This window comes from Borostomias antarcticus (genome assembly GCF_949987555.1).
Source record: "Borostomias antarcticus genome assembly, chromosome: 10".
Classification (NCBI taxonomy): Eukaryota; Metazoa; Chordata; class Actinopteri; order Stomiiformes; family Stomiidae; genus Borostomias; species Borostomias antarcticus.
The window spans coordinates 20,021,556-20,036,695 of record NC_140243.1 but is presented as its reverse complement, the minus strand read 5'-3'; the positions used below and the strand labels follow the sequence as shown (position 1 = coordinate 20,036,695).

The 15,140-nt window shown below is 48.9% G+C and overlaps 1 protein-coding gene across 1 annotated transcript; it reads right to left on the bottom strand.

The window, feature by feature from the left end:
• Nucleotides 1-1,513: 1,513 nt before the first annotated feature.
• On the bottom strand, nt 1,514-14,451 carry LOC311314252 (uncharacterized protein; the record flags this gene model as incomplete). Its single annotated transcript, XM_084444589.1, has 14 exons — nt 1,514-1,938; nt 2,083-2,137; nt 2,259-2,396; nt 3,053-3,151; nt 3,657-4,241; nt 5,052-5,196; nt 5,539-5,686; nt 5,905-6,070; nt 7,667-7,807; nt 8,016-8,209; nt 8,328-8,433; nt 10,169-10,224; nt 10,725-10,781; nt 14,397-14,451. 14 exons carry the CDS (start codon nt 14,449-14,451, stop codon nt 1,514-1,516), a joined length of 2,370 nt encoding a protein of 789 aa, XP_084300715.1.
• Nucleotides 14,452-15,140: the final 689 nt, after the last annotated feature.

The window sequence follows — 15,140 nt, the reverse complement described above, 5'->3', positions numbered from 1 at the left end:
GTGGTCGGATCAAAACCGTGGGCTTATTAGAATGCAATGGCTGACCACTGGTGTTTAGAATTGACACATAATGGAATTCATTTCTCTCTCTCTCTCTCTCTCTCTCTTGCTCTCTCTACAGTATCTCTCTCTCTACGTCTCTCTTACAGATCAACCATAAAAAATATACACACAGAGACATTGCACACTTATTGTACACAAACAAGTCGCTACAAGTGCATCTGGCAACAGTGTGGGTCATACAACGGAAGCGTGTGTGCGTGTGCATGAGCGCGCTCAGACAGACGCGGACGGAGGTAAACGTCGGAATACGCGCGCACACTCAAAGCTCACACACACCATCCCTGTGAGGACACAAACGGCATGTCTGTGGCGCCCGCCAGCTTCCTGTCTCTGCATGCCGACTGTGTGTCTGGCACTGGGACGGGTCTGACAACACACAAGCTGCGTGGTCGCACTGGCTCTCACCGACACACTCACTCACACACACACACACACACACACACACACACACACACACACACACACACACACACACATACTCTTGATAGGCTTTATGAATGGCTGGGACTCATACTCGGCAAACACAAGGGAACCTACTCAACCCAAACGAGCAGCGTGTTTTTGAGATAAGTCAGGAACAGCACTCTCTCACACTAAAGCCAGGATCCAGGTTTTAATTAGCAGGCGGCCAGCTTTCCTTCTGTTTAACATCACAGCTCAGTGGCCTTGTGGTTAGAGTGTCCGCCCTGAGACTGGGAGGTTGTGAGTTCGATCCCCGGCCGAGTCATACAAAAGACTATAAAAATGGGACCCATTACCACCCTGCTTGGCACTCAGCATCAAGGGTTGGAATTGGGGGGCTACATCACCAAATGATTCCTGAGCGCGGCACCGCTGCTGCTCACCGCTCCCCCAGGGGATGGGTCAAATGCGGAGAACTAATTTCACACTCAGGTGTGTGACAATCATTGGGACTTTAACTTTAAATACCGGTGTGTGTCAGTCCAAAGATGCACTTTTTGTTTGTTGTTCCCGACTCACCCCAAGTGTTTTCAAACAGATGTGTAAAATGGTAAATGGTAAATGGACTGCACTTATATAGCGCTTTTCCACCTTAGCGGCACTCAAAGTGCTTTACAATGGCCTCTCATTCACACACACATTCACACACCAATGGCGGTAGCTGCGTGGGTGTGTGTGTGTGTTACCCTCTCCACTGTTGTTGTACCACTCAAACTGACAATGGTGTCTGGCTCTCGACATTGCGTGGAGTCCACACCTGCAGTCACTCTCAAGACAGGTACAACAGTGGGCAGAGAGAATGAATGGATGGTTGGATGAATGAATGAATGAATGAATGAATGAATGAATGAATGAATGAATGAATGAATTTGTATCTCTGTGTCTTCTTAGTTCAGGATGAGTATGTTGCGCCCCTCTCATGTTCAGCCAAACGTACCGCACAAACAAACAAACACAGAAGCGCGCGACAGCACACCGACTAGAGCCTTCACCACTGCACCATGAGATCCAGCACCCGGCTGATGTTCAGGTCCGAGTCGAGGCCGAAGTTGGTCTCGACGAATGGCGCTGCCGGAGGGCTGAGGGGGCGGAGCCCGGAAGTAAGCGATTCAAGCCAATCGAAAGGGGCGAGGCTCGCCAGGGCCCGCCTTTTCCGTGAGATCACGGCGGACGGTAGGGGGGAGGTGCAGAGACGGGGCGGGGGAAGCGGAGGGGCCACCTGGGTGGCGGGCGTGGCCGCGGGCGACGGCGGGAGCTCTAGTAAGATGGAGGAGCAAAGCGGGGAGGACAGGAAGTTGTCATCCTTTGAATAGCACTGGAAGGGCTGTGATTGTTCCGTTTGGGGAGGAGGGGAGGGGCCAGGGAGATGGCTGACGGGGGATTGGAGGTCGGATTTGTAGGCGGCGACCGACTCTGAAAGAGAGGAAAAGTATAAAGTAGAGTGTCAGATAAAAGGCTGATAGACCAGAGGAATCAAGCTGCGTCCGTGAGACTTCATTTCTCCTCTGCACTTAGCAAAGGTCCCTGATTGACAGGCGGGTGGGGGGAGCTACTCACCCACACAGCTGATTGGCTCGTCCAGAATGTCATCTAAGGACTGGATGGGGTCCATCTGAGATTGGAAGGCAAAGAAGAGACTGATGACTCACCATGGATTTACTGGATCAAACACACACACACATGCACACACACACACACGCTCACAGACGATCACTCACAGCCACACAAATAACCTGTGCTTTCTGAATGGCCTCCTGCAGCTCTTCCTCCAGACTGCGGGCGCTGGGCGGGGCTTGCACGGGGCTGGCAGTGATCTGCATCGGCAGCTCAAAGTCCTGGCCAATCACGTCGCACGGCTGGCAGCAGAACACCTGACAGCACAGAGGGGAGGTGGGTTTGACAGGATATGACACAACCCGACAGTAGCATCAGCTGGTGGGTCGTGTGTACTTCTCTCGTGTCGTCTATGGGTGCTCATGGATGCAAGGTTATTATAGTTAACGAAAACTAACAAAAAAATGAAAACGAGGTGTGAAAAATACAATTTGTTAACTGAAATAAAAATAAAAACTAGGCTTTGCAAATAATAACTAACAAAAATTGTGTTGTGTGTTTACAAAACTAACTAAAATAAACTAAAATTATAGAGAAAATATCCTTTGTTTTAGTCTTTTTCATTTCATAAATAATGGATGGTCTCACGAGGCTAGCGCAGAAGAAAGAAAAAAAAACGAATACTAAAAGTAAGAAAAACTAACCTAAAACTAAGCATTTAAAAAATTTAAAAAAACAACTAGCAAATCTGTTTTAAAAACGAATTAAAACTAAACTGAAATTGAAAACAAAAAGTTTAAACGATATAAAAATAAAAACGAATGAAAAAAGCTAAAATAACTATTATAACCTTGGTGTGGTGTAGTTGTGTAATGTTGTGAGGTGTAAAGTCAGGTGAGGTAGCAGTGTCCAGCACACTGTACTGTGTGGTGCGGGTCATCTGACCGGAGGACCAATCAGGCTGGCGGTTTACCTGAGTGAACAGGACCTCAGTCTGTCCCTCCGCCTCCGCCTTCCCTCTCTGGCACCCGGGCTCCTGTTGCAGGAACGGATGCAGGGTCACCCCACGAGACTGACCAAGGAGGAGGAGGAGGAGGAGGATGGAGAAACACACCTAAGTATTATTATTCATCATCGTTCTATGAAGTCTTTCTCTGCGGCCTTCTCGTGAGGGTTCCCCGAGCGTGTTCAGAACGTGGTAAGACTGTGTTTCATGTTGATGCTCCGAACTCTTGGAACGAGCTACAAAACATCTTAAAACTGGAATCTCTTCCCTCTTTTGCTGTTTTTATCTCTAGCCACTGTATTTCTAATTATAACTGTTTTAAATTGATTTATTTATGATGTGTTTTTTATTGTCTCCATTAACCGTTGACTTATGTTGTTCGCTGTATTTTTTCAATGTGCTTGTATTTTTTTTTTTTTATGTGTTTGTAATCTCGGAGGCATTGGAAATGAGGGTAACCTCAATTGTTTTTCCGAGAATAAATAAAGGATTGAATGAATGAATCTGAGTCACTCTGAGAGATGTTTTTCCCTCTCTGTGTCTGGGCCGTTGGGGGGGGGTCCTTCCTCACCTCACTGCCCGCGTTGCTGGCCCTATCCCTGGGTCGGCTCCTTATCCTCTCCCTCATCTCCTGCTCCAGGCTCATCTCCTGCTGGTGCTGCTGCTGCTGCTGCTCCGACTGCCAGGGGGCGCCAGGGTGCCTGGGCGACGAGGCGGAGGAGGAAGAGGAGGCGGAGGAGGAGGGGGGTGGGAGCCCGGGGCTGGGGGTCGCGGACGGGGTCACTGCGGGGGCCAGGAAGACCGCGTTGGCCAGACCGCACGGCTCTCCCCCCACACTGAGAGAGATCCCTCTGGGAAGGCCGTTGGGAAGACCGTTCAGAATTCCGTTGGGAATGCCGTAGGGAGCGCCGCCGGTCTGGATGTAGACCGGCTGGTTGGGGCTGGGGGGGGACTCGGGTCCAGAGCCAGGGCTGGACCCAGGGCTCTGTCTGGGGGGCAGGGGGAGCGGGTCCAGGCTGGTACCCAGCTGGCAGAGGGGGGCGGGGGTGAGGCAGGTGTGGGTCAGCTGGAAGGGGCGGAGCCTCTGCAGGAGGGCTGGCTTGGTGCCGGAGACAGGAAGGCCACGCTTTCGCAGCTGCTGACGCAACTCTGACACCTGAGAATGGGGGGAGACGAGGGAGGGAGGGAGGGGGGGGGACACCGTTATGTGAGAAGGGCAGAGGGGGTCAATGAGAAGGACCCTCACAGAGACGTGGTGGAGGGGCACGGCGACAGATGGGACACTATGGGTCTGTCCCAATTCAAGGGTTGCATCCTACCTAGGCCGGATTTGAAGGCAGCTACGTCACAGCGGGGCGACAAGTGCTGTCCCAATTCATTCAGCCTACGAAGTGTCCTCCGAATGCAGCCCACAAATGCGGCCTACTTTTGACGAATTTGAAGGTTACAACTGATGGATCCTTCGCGGCCTCCCTCCCAGAATGCATTTCGGTCTGGATGAATTCCTGTACCAGCCGCCATTGCTCGGATTTTAAAACGTTTTTAAACTGCTTTGATGTTAATATTATTACGTTTTAATAAAATGTCATGCCTGATAGTACCACCATAGAATCCCAATATGTGGAAACTTTATCCAAATTACGCCTGTATCTACAAGTTTAGATAGACGATTTAGATAGCCATTTTCTGTGGTGTTTCCATAACAACACATAACACTTTTTCACCCTTTTGCAATGGCTGGAGATGCGCTTGGCACGCACTTGGGGCTGCCTAGGCAACAAAATGACGAGATGGGAATCCTCCGTAGGCTAGACCGTCCCATTTCACAAAACGTTTACATCCGGCCTACCTGGCCTGAAGGACCTACGTAGACCGCGTAGGCTGCGACCTAGGTAGGATGCAACCCTTGAATTGGGACAGACCCTATTTGGACAATCTCTTGAAGAACATCTTTGATCCCATGTACCGTTAGGTCGACAAGGTTAGCAGGAAGGATTTCGGGCTTGGAGGCGGGACTTTTGTCCGCGGGGGCGGGGTTTGTCGCTGCAGGGGCAGGCTGGGGCTTCTGGGTCGCGGCTCTAGAGAACTTCACAGTCTGGTGGGTGTCACCGCTGGAAACAGTAGGGGACACGGAGGTGAGCTGAACCACAGAATACAGTCACACATCCCTCATGTACGATTCACCAAACAGAATTCACTCTTCACACATTCACCTCAGCACTAAGTCACATGAGAAATATAAAGACATCATCAAAACTCATGCAATAGTAATAGGTTCAGTTGAAGCTGGTAAACAAGGAGTTGGTGTGTCATACTTAAGTATGACTGCCCTGTAGACTCTAACGTAATGTGATTCTAGGCTGGGGACAAGGTTAGATTATGACAACCCTGGTGGCTTCGGAGGGGGGGGAGGGGTCGTCCGCCCTGTCTCCCCAGGCCAGGAAGCTGTGTACCTGGGGGCCAGGGTGAGCTGCTGCTGCTCGTTCTGCTGGTCGTTTAGGATCTGCAGCTGGAGGAACACCTGTTGCTGCTGCAGGAGGCGAGAGTAGGCGGGGTCGATGGCCTGCGCGGAGGCGGGGCTCTTCTGAGTGGCCCCTCCCCCTGAGGAAGAGGCAGAAATAATGATGAAGAACTTATCCATACAGCTTCTGGCACCTGGATTATTCATTTATTTATTAAATAATTTTAGATTAGACGTCTTGTCCACAAGGGAAATTAATTTTGTGAGGATTGAATTAATTTTGTGAGGATTGAATGAATGAGGATTGTAGAGCGATTAAAGTGTGTGAAATATACATGTGATGATTGAGAGAGCCCACCTCCAGTCCCGGCCCCGACCCTCTGATCGGGAGGAATGTACTGGTGGTATTTGAGTTTCCTCATCTTGGGTTTGGGGTCCCGCGGTTTCCGCGAGCGGGAGGGGTGTGGCGAGGTGAGGTAGGGCGCCAGGAGGGAGGGGTTTAAGGGGCTGGGGGGCCGGGCTGTCTGGGGGGGGGGGGGGGGGGGGGAGGAAGAGAGAGAGGGAGAGAGAGACGGAGGAGAGGAAACGAGAGTTGAGAAATTTAAAGCTACATGAGATATCTCTGCACTTTGGCGGCCTCTCTGGTCGTGATCAAATTGGCACTGCGTTTTAAGAACCACACTTCCCACAATTCCCCACTCACTCGCTGTAATAATGGGTTAAACAAATATGATAATAAACATGCGTGGAGCTGGATTGGAAGATTGTAGCTACTTCAATGGACTTTCTGGAAGGATGGCTTCAATGCAGGTAAATACCGGTCTTCTTTCTTTTATGTGCATGTAGATAAATTTGCGGGGCAAAGTATTTGTTGTCTTCCTGATATTGTGACACACAAAACGCATCACTTCCGCTTTCACCACAAGATTTCCCACCAGTGTACTAGCCAGTACACTGAAATTCTAAAATAATCAATTCACAGGGTGTAGTGTTATGTCACAAAACGATTTTGGGGGTCTTGCTAAGGCCAATTCATAAACTAATAGCAAGTAAAGGTGAATATTGAACTATAAAAAACGTATCTCATTGAGCTTTAAACGAGAAGGAAAAAAAGAGAAAAGCCCAAGCATTTTTTTTCCAAACATTCGCAAGTGATGAGATCTGTACGGCAGGTCTGATAGGTGCTGATGCTCACGCCCGCTAACGGCGCCGTGCTATGACCCGCCTTTTCATCCTGTCACCCACGGCGACCGGGTCTTCCTGCACCAAAAGTCACGTCTCGTCATTCTACGGCGTTTCTCTGTACATGTGAGTGAACCTGCGGCAGGATCACATTCTAACATGACAAGCATGCTTGAGACAAATCTCCCTGTGAGGGGTCAGTGTCAGTTCCTCCATATAGCCGTGCGGTGTGTGTGTGTGTGTGTGTGTGTGTGTGTGTGTGGGTGTGCATGTGCGCGTGTTTGTATGCGTGTGTGTGTGCACGCACGTGTTTGTGCATGTGTGTGTGCATGTGCGTGTGTGCGTGTGCATGTATGTGTGTGTGTGTGCATGTGTGTGTGTGCGTGTGCATGTGTGTGTGTGTGTGTGCATGTGTGTGTGTGTGTATGGTTAACCCACAGGCCCTGGAGTCAGCTCCTCAACCAGTGAGCCAGCCCTCTGACAGTAATGTATGCAGACATGCCGATGGAGTTAGGAGCGCTCTCGGTCTGTCTGGACGAAGCATCGAAGCGCCTCCACTACGGAAACCTGCCTGTCTCCTTAACCAGAGCAGAACATGATGGAACGCCAGGGACAGCTAATGCATTTTAGATGCAGCTTTTCTATTTTGTTTGTGTTTTCCCTGGTCCATTGTTATCCGCGTGTATATGCTGTATCAATTATTTTCATTATTGACCGCTGACAGCCTACCGTGCCGCGGCCTGGTTTCTCAACTGAGCGCTATTTTCTCGCCCAAAGAGACTTCATTTTCCACACTTCATTACGCTCAACACTTCGCTATCTTCCGTTCTTAATTTGTAGTTGTTATGCACCATCTGGCCAAAGAAAATTCCTTGTATGTGAAAACCTACTTGGCAATAAACCTGTTTGGGACTGTGATGTCTGATTGGGTGAAGTACCTTTGGCAGCAGAGGTGTGTTCTGGGAAGTCAGATACATCCCTTTTGGTCTCCCGGTCGTTGCCATGGAGTTTGAATCACCCACGTTCATGCTCATTGGCTGGCTGATGCCCTCGGTTGCCGGGAGCAACGCCAAACCAGACTGCAAGTAGCACAGAGGGATTATGAGATAACGATCCAGCAATACACCCAGTGTATATAATATGGATTTACTACTGTACTGATCAACTACTGTATAATGTCTCGTACCGATGGTGTCAACTCTTCTCTGGTCTAGGATCTGCCCTAACGCTGGGGTGTTTGAGGACGTTACATCTGATCCTAGATCTGTAACCGTGTGCAGCCCTCACCTGAGCATGATTGGGGCTGTGAGTTCGGGGCGGACCCACAGGTGACAGGTCGCCCAGCGATTGGTCACCCGGGAGTCCCGGCGACGAGGAGAAGGCTGGGGATTGGTGGACCCCGAGTTGCCCGGGAGACGAGGACAGGGAACAGGAGGAGACGTCGTCTTCGAAGACGTCAGCGGAGAGAGGGAAGGGGGCGGGGCCTGGGGAGGAGGACGGGAGGGAGGAGAGTGAGGAGGAGAAGAGAGTTCTGCATGTGTGTGTGTGTGTGGGTTGTGTGTGTGTGTGTACATCAGCGCTTGCCACACGTTCACTCACGCTTGTCCGGCAGTGGTGCGTGTTTGTGAAGGGGCTCCAGGGGCCCTGGCCAGCGGTACTGGATCTTCCCACCGAGGGCCTCCGTCTGCCGGGCCTTCTTCTGCCTCTGGGCCCCGTAAACACCCCTGACTGGGGGTGTGAGGAGGGCGGCCAGGGAGGGAGGGAGGAGAGGATTAGGAGGAAGAGTAGGGAGAGGAGGGGAGAGGAGAGGAGGGTGAGAGGAAGGCCACGAGGGTTCAGAGCAGACATGTTTTGAGCGTGAACAACTGTATTGCCACAGGCCATCAATTCCAGTTAAAAGTAGCAGGAACATCTAATATCAGCAGACACTGTTGCCTTTGGGGAAATAAATACTGCATTCCCTTAGAGTCGTACACGCACAGATACGCACACACACACACACACATGCACAAACACACACACATATGCACACACACACACACTTTGAGTGCTAAGATCATCTTTTTTGGAGAAGAGAGAAGAGTGGAGAGAGAGATGTCTGCGATGGAGAAAACGAGGGCTCGCGGCCCCTGAGTGGGCGGGATCATCACGTTCTGTCAATCACTGATTGGTTGGGAGGCTGCTTGGAATGGAGAGCATCAAGGGTACCATTGGGTCACATGACCTCTGTGTGATTGACAGCTGATGAAAAAGTGAGCCCATCGCAGAGAATAGGAGGGATGGGGGAGACCAGAGAGAATAGGAGGGATGGGGGAGACCAGAGAGAGAGAGAGAGAGAGAGAGAGAGAGAGAGGGATGGAAAGAGAGGTGAAAGAGAAAAGGGTAGAGAGAGAAAGAGATTGGGAGAGACAAAAAGAGAGAGGGGGTGGAAAGAGAAAGAAATAAAAAGATAGGAAGAGAGAGAGAAAGGGAGAGAGACAGAGAGAGAGAGAGAGAGAGAGAGAGAGAGAGAGAGAGCAATTATGTTAGGGAAAAGTCCCCTGAATAGGCTGATAAATGTAGGCTACTTTTTTAGAATGCATTAAAAAAAAAATATATATATATATATATATATATATATATATATATATATATATATATATATATATATATATATATATATATATAAACAGACAGCAAAATGAGCGTCACCTTGTGCAGTTTCAGTGTTCAGACCACTAGGGGGCGACTTCTGATTGGCGCCATCGTCAGCAAGACGCTGCATCAGGAAACAGCCAGTCAAACCAACAGCCAGACCAAGGCTACCAGACTCAACACGTTGACTCAGTTCAGGGGAAACACTTTCCATAGCCAAATGAGTCCAACAGAGGACCATGTATTTGTTGATTTTGGGGCTCACCCTGATCAATCTATTCTTCTTTTTTTGTAGAATTTTATTTTACATGTTATGATATTCATTTCAGTTCACCTCCTGAGTTGACTGAGTTGAAAAAATCCCCAACCCTATCAGCAACACTGCGGTTGGCCTAGAACATGGGTTCCCAAACTCCATCAATGTGGGCCTCCCTTCTGAAAACAGTGACACACCCGCGCACCCCCAACCCCTCAAATGTGTCCATTTTGCAAGGCAGCCTTAGCTAGCCCATAACGTTACACAGCTAAGTTAGCTCTGATTTTTTTTTCTTTGTTTTTTTTCTTTTTTCTAACCATCCCTCTGCGCCTCCCCTGAATTTCTTTGGGGCCCCCCAGGGGAGGCCCGCCTCACAGTTTGGGAACCCATGGCCTAGAACATATAACATTTACCAGCCAGTCAACATTCTTACAAGCCACCACAAATGTTTGACTGTACATGTTGTAGCCTATCTACTTTAGCCCACATGTGACTGTATGTTGTGTTACATGGTAAAACCATCATGTCATTAAGCTGTAGTTTTACTTACCAGAGCTTCACTCTGATCTTTCTGTCCTTTGTGAGAGGGACAGGCGGATTTCTGCCCTGCAGAGCGGGAAGAGGTACAGTAGGACTTAGCAATCAGGAGACAGGGTGAAGTGGAATAGCCTACATCATTCAGCCAGTTAGGCCTACCTGCTTTTGACAGCGTATCAACATAATAAGATTGCATTGTAAGGTTCCTACATTGTTTGGTTGAAACAAGGATAGGCCTACTCTAAGAAATATTTGGCACTATACTGTAGTGTTTAGAACGTGTGTGTTTAATGCAACTTGGAGGGTTTAAAATAAATATACTGTAACTCTTAAATGAATCATGAAGACCTTCAATACGAATGTGTGGTGAAATCAGAGGGCTTTGGAAGTTGGCCAGCATCAATCATAAACTGGGTAGACTCACAAATCATTGGGTGGTAAAAAATCAATAGGCTAGTTGGGGGGAAAAAATTGGTAGAGAGATATAGGTCATGAGAATCAGAACTAGACGGCCTTGTCACGGCATAAACAGACCTGGCAGACAGAAACAAACTATCACTCAAACACACCAGAGTCCGCATTGATTTCGCTCTGCTGCCTCCGATTCTGAATCCTCAGCTGCAGGACTGAAACACAAGCAGAAAAACAGGAGTTAAAGTCGCACTGAAACGCACGTTTGAGATCATCTAACTTCCGTAGTTTGACGTATTTCCGACGCAAACAAGCTATGAGGGTGGGACATGCGTTTTGAGGAATTTGATTGGAACATTGAAAAGTGGACGGGTTTTAAGAACTTTAGACAGATTCGATAGAAGGATAGCGTTGATTGACGGGTGGATGTCGTGAGATTATTGGCCTAAAATCTAAGGTACCTGTTGTCGTCATTGCACGTGACCTACCGTTTTCCAGGAAGTAAGAAATTATATACTTTGATATAAGATTACAACAAAAGTAGAATTTTGTAAATTTTTTGGCATACATCGTTGAATAGTTGAACACTATGACCAATTATGTGAACAAAAATGGGACAGAATGCTTTTTTCATTTCAGTGCGACTTTAAGCTATGTCTCACTGGCGACGGCGCGGTCGGTTGAAGCATCTGCGGAGTGATTTGGCGCATTCAGACTGAGGTATGGTTATATTATCTCTAGATACTGTAGACTTTGGATAGTAGCGTCAGTCCCATGGTGGTGAGGACACCGCAGAAAACCTCTGTTATCTAGAGGCTCCCTGTATTACGACACGGCCCCTGTAGTAATGGATGACATCGCGATCTTCAGAGAGCGTCGCAGTGCTGTACTTACTACCCCAGAAATTAATATGTCACGTAGAATATAGAACCAATCTCACACACGTGCACGTGTGTGAACACGCACGCACGCACGCGCGCACACACACACACAGTGTCCATGTGAAACAGGGTAGGGACTAGAGTTGGGGGTTGGAGGGGGGGGTGTCACCGGGTGACTGTTCCCACAGTGCATTTCTGTGGGTACGTTTTTCAATCTGAGAGGGGCGTGGACGGGGGCAGGGGGGGGCAGTAACTATTTATCTGTCAGGGTGTCTATTTCTGTCACCCCATCCCCCTTTCAGCTGTTCGTCTCTCTCTCTCCAGCACTCCCTCCCTCTCCCCCTCTCCCTCCCTCTCCCCCTCTCCCTCCCTGGCTGTCATGCGTGTTAAGTAAATTCTTCCTTCCTTTCTCTCTGTTGGCCGACGCAGAAACAGACTCAGTCAAAACATTCACCTCCTAGTCATATTCTGCACTATGGAGGGACTAATCTTGACTGACGGACGTCCAGAGCTTGACTGTGTGTGTGTGTGTGTGTGTGTGTGTGTGTGTGTGTGTGTGTGTGTGTGTGTGTGTGTGTGTGTGTGTGTGTGTGTGTGTGTGTGTGTGTGTGTGTGTGTGGTCTGTCTATGTGGTCAGAAGGGTTGAGAGGGTGACCACTGTGTTGGTCCATTAGGTCAGATCGATGCAGTTCTCTTCATACGTGTTCAGCGTTATTATGAGATTATAGGTCGTAACAGACTTCCGATCTTACAACTGGACTGGTCTCTCAGGAGTAACACGCCTTTAGCTCACAAATGGCCAGCCTAATACTGTACTGATGAACACACACACTAGTTCAAACGCCCCGCAGCTGCCCAGCATGGTCGCGGTTGTCAACAGGTGGTGTTAAACCAAAAGGAATGCCGCTATGTCATTTCCTGTCATTTCTATTTCACCAGTGGGACACGACAGCAGGCCTGACTGAGAATAATAGGCTAACAACAATGGCAGACGCCCGTACAGCATAAGCTTGTACTGCACGTGAGAGCTAGACGAATATGTGGAAATCCTAGAATGGATGGACCGCTCTTATATAGCGCTTTTTATCCAGAGCGCTTTACAATGGTCTCTCTTTCACACACACATTCACACAGCAATGGCGGCAGCTGCTACGCAAGTTAGCCTGCTCGTGAAGTTAGCCTGCTCATGAAGTTAGCCTGCTCGTGAAGTTAGCCTGCTTGTGAAGTTAGCCTGCTCGTGAAGTTAGCCTGCTCTTTAAGTTAGCCTGCTCATTAAGTTAGCCTGCTTGTGAAGTTAGCCTGCTCGTGAAGTTAGCCTGCTCGTGAAGTTAGCCTGCTCATTAAGTTAGGCTGCTCATGAAGTTAGCCTGCTCATTAAGTTAGCCTGCTCATGAAGTTAGCCTGCTCATTAAGTTAGCCTGCTCGTGAAGTTAGCCTGCTCGTGAAGTTAGCCTGCTTGTGAAGTTAGCCTGCTCGTGAAGTTATCCTGCTCGTGAAGTTAGCCTGCTTGTGAAGTTAGCCTGCTCGTGAAGTTATCCTGCTCGTGAAGTTAGCCTGCTTGTGAAGTTAGCCTGCTCATTAAGTTAGCCTGCTCAGTAATTTGCGGTTTGATGTCTTGCTCACTTCGACATGCTGACGGGAGGAGCTGGCATCGAACCGGAAACCTTCCGATTCCTGGACGGCTATTCTACCTACTGGGTTACTGCTATTCTACCTACTGGGCTACTGCTATTCTACCTACTGGGCTACTGCTATTCTACCTACTGAGCTACTGCTATTCTACCTACTGGGCTACTGCTATTCTACCTACTGAGCTACTGCTATTCTACCCACTGAGCTACTGCTATTCTACCTACTGGGCTACTGCTATTCTACCTACTGGGCTACTGCTATTCTACCTACTGGGCTACTGCTATTCTACCTACTGAGCTACTGCCGTGCCGTAGAAGCTGTTTTCACGTGCACAGACATAGCAGAGCCAGTCGATACGCAGTAGAGCCAGACGATACGCCCCTCAGTAGCTGTCAATGAACAAAGAAAGACATCGTTCTTATAGAAAACAAATGTGCTTTAAGAAACGAAGATGAACAGTCCTCTTGGACTCTACCTATGTGTCTTTAGTAAGTATGACCCCTGCAGTAGGTCTTTGGTGTCCAGTCCACAGTTTGTAACCTGTCAGGATCTCTGAGATGTTAGGGTTAGGGTCAGGCTATATGTCATATTGACATGAGCAGGTCAACAGGCCTATGGTCATCTCTGTGTGTTCATTCTGCTCTGAGGGGCTCAATCAATACACCCATACCCTCGGTGATCAATACCTGGACTCAATCGATAATTTGATAAATAATGATGCAAAGAGGTGACCTATCTGCCAATAACCCTGGTCATGATGAACAGTATTGAGTACCTTGTTTCAAATTTTAATTACGACCAGTTGTCGTGGTTACCACAGATAATGGATCAATCCTGAAAAACTGACCATTGATCAATATCCTTGGTTACTTTGTAAAGATGCCATGAAAACAAAAAATGCATTTTTTCCCCCCATTTTGGATCACATCCTTGGTCATAGTGTGCACCTATTTAACAATATATGCCCAAAAATATCACAATTTCAATTTAGTTGTAATCTTATGTCAAATCCTATGATTTTTTTCTTCCTGTAAAGCAAAATCTCCTGAGTGTTTATGTCAGCAATGCAAGAGCAAAGTCAACCAATAATCTCACGACATCCACCCGTCAATCAACGCTATCCGCCTATCGAATCTGTCTAAAATTGTTATAACCCGCCCACGTGTCAACATTTCTCTAAACGTTAGTTACCTGTATGTCCCGCCCCTATAGCCTGTTTGAGTCGGAAATACATTAAACTACCCCCCCCCCCCCCACACACACACACACACACACACCCCACACAAACACACCCCACGCCCCCGCCCCGATCCTCACCTGAGCGGAATTTGTTCCGGATGAGAAGTGACCTCTCGGAAGCCAGCAAGGTCATGGCGGAGGGAGGGAGGGGAACGAGGGATGAGAGGAAAAACAGAGAGAAAGAGAGGGATCCTGGATTTACTCCCCGCTGGGGGGAATCAGGAGGAATGGACTCTTCCTGATCTGTCTCTCTCTGCGGAAGGAGAGAAGACGAGAGAGAGAGAGACAGAGAGAGAGAGAGGTGTAACATTTTGTGGTAAAATACGTACAGTACGTGTAGAGGGAGAGGGGGGAGAGACAGGGAGACAGAAAGAGAGAGATAATAGAGAGTGAGAGAGAGAGAGAGAGAGAGAGAGAGAGAGCCTGACAGCACAGGAGAGACAGGGAGACAGAGACGGGCATAGCAGAGAAACATGGCGGCCGACTCCTGCAGGCCTCCCAGACAGGCTGTCATGGCGATCACACACAGAGACAGAGAGGCCCACCTAGAGACGGCAGAACCACAGAGCCAGAGACAGACGAGGTAGCGCTTAGCGCCGCGGAAAGAGAGAGCGTGAGAGAGAGAGAGGAAGAGAGAGAGAGAGGAAGAGAGAAAGAGAGCGAGAGAGGAAGAGTCGCGTGGCGTGAGTGACAGAAGCAGCGGCCCTCGTCGATACACAGACGCCAAAACCAAGACGCACAAGGGGGGGACCGGGACCCTGATTATAACGGGCAGAGAGACAGAGACATGGCGTCTCTCTCGGGACACGTCCACTCTAACGA